General features: G+C 32.5%; 1 protein-coding gene across 1 annotated transcript; it reads left to right on the plus strand.

Moving 5' to 3' along the window:
* Positions 1–392: 392 nt before the first annotated feature.
* Positions 393–3,542, plus strand: LOC107801681 (expansin-like A2). The gene is made up of 5 exons (XM_016625045.2): positions 393–641; positions 879–988; positions 1,112–1,290; positions 2,120–2,252; positions 3,032–3,542. Exons 1-5 carry the CDS (start codon positions 524–526, stop codon positions 3,281–3,283), a joined length of 792 nt encoding a protein of 263 aa, XP_016480531.1. The 5' UTR covers positions 393–523; the 3' UTR covers positions 3,284–3,542.
* Positions 3,543–4,507: the final 965 nt, after the last annotated feature.

The following is a 4,507-nucleotide window of genomic DNA, read 5'->3' on the forward strand; positions in this document are numbered from 1 at the left end:
AAAACTACAATAAATAAAATAAAATTAAAAATTCTTTAACTTTTGTAAACTTGTAGATAAAAGGGATTACACAATTTTCAATAACTAAAATGTCTCACTCTAAAGGGAAAAAAAAGGGGCAGACGCAAATACTTGTAAATGCGGGACTAAAGAGTAGCGATTAGTGATTTTCTCTCCACAGCTGTAAATGTTGCATAGGCAGCTGGTCGGCGTAAGTGTCAAATGTCCACATCGCACTATAATTAAATCTTCATTTTTTATCTAGTTTCATTTCACCGCGTATTGAGCATTATATTCCTTTTTTTCCATCATATGTTTGCGCTTATTTACTCGTTTACTAACTCTCTATTTATGGTAATAAATAGAAAAGATTCATAAATAGAGTTCAGTGCACCCATTAATTAAATAACCCCATTTTCCATGTCCACTATCTCAAACTATTATATATAGGCCTTACTACTCACCATTTAGTAAGTCAAACATTCAAAATCCTTCAAAGTATTAAAACACAAAAACAAATATTATGGCTGTCAAATTCCTTCCCTTCCTTCTCTTCCTTCTTGTCTCCTCAGCTACAGCCTGCGATCGCTGTGTTCACCAATCAAAAGTTGCTTACTTTGCCAGTGCTTCTGCCCTTCTGTGTAAGCCTTTTATTTTCTTGCTTCTTAAAATTTGAAAAAGAAGTGCAGCCGTGGCGTAATTGGTAAAGTTGCTGCTAGGTGATTAGAAGGTCACGGGTATGAGCCCTCTTGCGGAAATGCAGGATAAGGCTGTGTACAACAGACCCCTTTTCCTGACCCTGCGCATAGCGGGAGCTTAGTGCAGTGGGCTGCTTTTTTATGTGTTTTTCATTTTATGTGAATTTCCTATTTTTGCAGCTGGTGCGTGTGGTTATGGAGATTTAGCAATAGGTTTTAATGGGGGTCGACTTGCTGCTGCTATTCCTAGCCTTTACAAAGAAGGAGCTGGTTGTGGTGCTTGTTATCAGGTTAATTCTTGATCATTAACAGAACCTTCAATTTAATTTCTCATAAATTCAAGACAATTAATTAATCTACGCAGTATTAATTTGAATTGGTAAATATGAATAATAAACTTGTTTGAATTGCAGATTAGATGCAAGGACTCAACACTCTGTTCAAAAGAGGGCACAACTGTAATTGTAACTGATCTAAATACCAATAACCAGACGGATTTTGTGATCAGTAGCCGAGCTTTTATGGCCATGGCCAATAAGGGAAAAGCTAAAGACGTTCTCAAATTGGGAATTGCTGAAGTTGAATATAAAAGGTTCGTAGTAAAATTACCACATGTTTTAGATTATACACCGGATATTTTATTTGATGCAATGACCGTACAAATCTTTAAAAATTATTTTACTCTTTTAAACTCCGTATATTAGATTCTTGTGGTCCAGTTCTTCCCCGAACTCCGCACATAGGAGGAGCTCGAACTCCGCACATAGGAGGAGCTTAGTGCACAAGCCTGCCTTTTTTACATTAGTAAATACACATGAGTTTCTTTCTAATCAAAAGATTTGTTTTCGGCTAATAATTGTTGGGTATTATTACTTTTAGCCTCGCCGGAAATTATTTATAGTCGAAAAAGTATATAAAATTTGTATAATTTTGGTATATAATATACAAAATGTGTGTGTATATATATATACAAAAATTATACAAATTTTATACATTTTTTCGGTCATAATTTTTATAGCGGCTATACAAAGTCATTTTTTTCGTAATTAATTTGTTCTGTTTACTGTGGGCCTATGAACTTTGCGTTCCTTGTCCGAATTTTCTTGTCAGCATACTGTACTAATGCTATATTTGGTGGTTTCGTTACAACAACCAAAACATTAAAAAACAAGTTGTAAATTTTGAAAAAAGGAGTCATCTTACATGCCCCACTTGACCAGATAATGTACTAGTAGTCCATAATTAAAGCAGTAACGGTCAATTGAACATGTCTAAGTATTCAATTCAATTAATGATATGTGCATACGTGTTATTGATTAGACTCAGTAAAATAGTCAAATGGAAAAGAGTTTGGAATGAAAGGTTATGCTTCAAATACTATATTAATGCTGGTACTAATATTGTATTTTTGGTGGAGACAGAGTTTCATGTGATTACAAAAGCAAGAATTTGGCCATTCGTGTGGAAGAATCAAGTCAAAAACCAAATTATCTAGCAATTAGCTTCTTGTACCAAGGTGGTCAAACTGAAATTGTCGCTGTCGATGTAGCTCAGGTAAAAAAATACTCCCTCTATTCAAGATGCTCCGTTTATTTTAAGATTTCATATATATTTTCTTGAAAAATATATTTTCTAGCTTTTTTAGATACAAAGTTATTAATAATATTTTTATAATCAATTTCTTTATTAATTATTTTTCAACTGATAATATGCTAACCGATTAAATCACTCTTAAAACATTGGTGATCTTAGATAAAATTTTCTCTATTTTTATTTTGATTTTTTTTTTCATTGAGGCACTATTAGGTATTTGAATAAGAATAACATCTTTTTATATAATTAGATATATATCGATTAGAGTATTATCTTCTACTTCTATTTCTCTTAGCACTTTTAATTCAAAATATTAGAGTGGCTATTATGCTTTATGATATCAAAGGTTAACACAATTTTTTCTTCTTCAAATTCTCCTCATTTAGCGATCTCAAGCTTTTGAAATAATACTAATATAAGTTTTAGTGGTCAGAATATAAAAAATGGAAAATGAAGATTACCGACAAGGACTTTTCCATCCTTCAGCAGTATCAAATTCACAATGACAAAAATTACTTTTCCTATATTTTATATAAAAAGAAAAGTTATTAAAGTCTTTAGGAAAAAATTAATAATCTATTCTCGGTAAAAATTGGGGCCTTTCGAAATTGGGGGTCTAAGGCAGATGCCTTACTTGCTCGGCCTTTCAGCCGGCCCAGCCTTTATTCCATTTTGATAATCGCTTTTGAGTTGATACGGAGTTTAAGATATTAATTGTACCGACGAATGATATGTTTTAGGTTGGATCATCGAGTTGGAATTTCATGAGCCGAAATCACGGAGCAATTTGGGACACAAGTAGAGTGCCAACAGGAGCATTGCAATTTAGGTTTGTGGTGACAGCAGGGTATGATGGCAAATGGAATTGGGCAAAATCAGTGTTGCCAGCAGATTGGAAAAATGGGGTAATTTATGACACTGGACTTCAGATCACTGACATTGCTCAAGAGGCTTGTTCTCCATGTGATGATGGAAACTGGAAACTTAATTAGTGCTAAAATTAAAAACAATTATTTTAGCTGTAATAATCTATGTGAATACACGTACTAAAAGTAAAAAGAGATCCAAAATTAATAAAATTGTAGATTGATGCAGTTGGATAGACAGATAGGGATACAAATTCTCCTGATTTTTTCTTCTTTAAGTCATATTCATATTGCTTTCTGAGGACTAAATATGTAATGTTAGAGTTATCTTCATATTTATATAACATTAGATTCTTTTCGGCATCAATAGAATTGATTAATGATTTATCTTGCTTCCAGTGCATTTATCATATTATTGTGCATCGCAGTTTAACAGTTCCAGTTTTATTTCACACGTTAGACTGAATTAAATGTTAATAATTAATAAAAAATTTATTTACTTAGACGCCTTAATTTAAAATAGACAGATTTAAAAGGGGGAGGGGGGAACAGATGCGGATCCAGAATGTGAACTATATGGGTTTAATCTTCAAGGTTCTTAGTATTAAACTCATTATATCCTTAAAGTTATGGTTTCATATGTACAATTTGTTGGGATTTTAATGAATTTTTGCAAATAAATTTATACTCATGATAGAAAGTTATATGAGTTCAATTGAATCCATTGGTATAGGTTACATCCGCCCCTGATTTGGGGGGGGGGGGGGGTGAGCAAATAAGCACAGCTTCAAATGTTATAAAGCTGACAAGGCTGAAAATTCCTATTGAGTTACATAGTCATTCAAAGTATAGAACTTATCAAAATTCCAAATAGACAAACAAAATAGAAATATATAATTAATGTCACCCTCAATTCTTTGAAACAAAATTTATGATGTTGTAATTAGCATAAATATCAACCGTTGAAGGAAAGATAAACGTTACAACAACAGGCCTATATGTCAATATTTAGTCAAAATATTTAAAACTTTAGATTGTTCTGCTTTAACAGAAAGTAAATAAGATAGAGCTTCAAATAAATGCTCAATCTCATACCATAATACCAAGGACCTCTTCCCCCCCCCCCCCCCCGGGTCTCATATAAAGTTTTTTTTTTTTTTTTTCATTTCTTGAGATTAAACATAGATTAAGGAGATATCAAGAAGATGGGTGATATTTTTTACATTGTGAAAATAAGGAAAAAAAGAACAAAGTGGAAGAAGAAAATAATTTCATCAAGAGCACTTCTTGATTTGCAACTTCTTGTTCATGTAAAGTTTTCAAAAGCACATGTACCCATTTCAGAAGCTA

The sequence above is a fragment of the Nicotiana tabacum genome, chromosome 7, assembly GCF_000715075.1.
Source record: "Nicotiana tabacum cultivar K326 chromosome 7, ASM71507v2, whole genome shotgun sequence".
NCBI lineage: Eukaryota > Viridiplantae > Streptophyta > Magnoliopsida > Solanales > Solanaceae > Nicotiana > Nicotiana tabacum.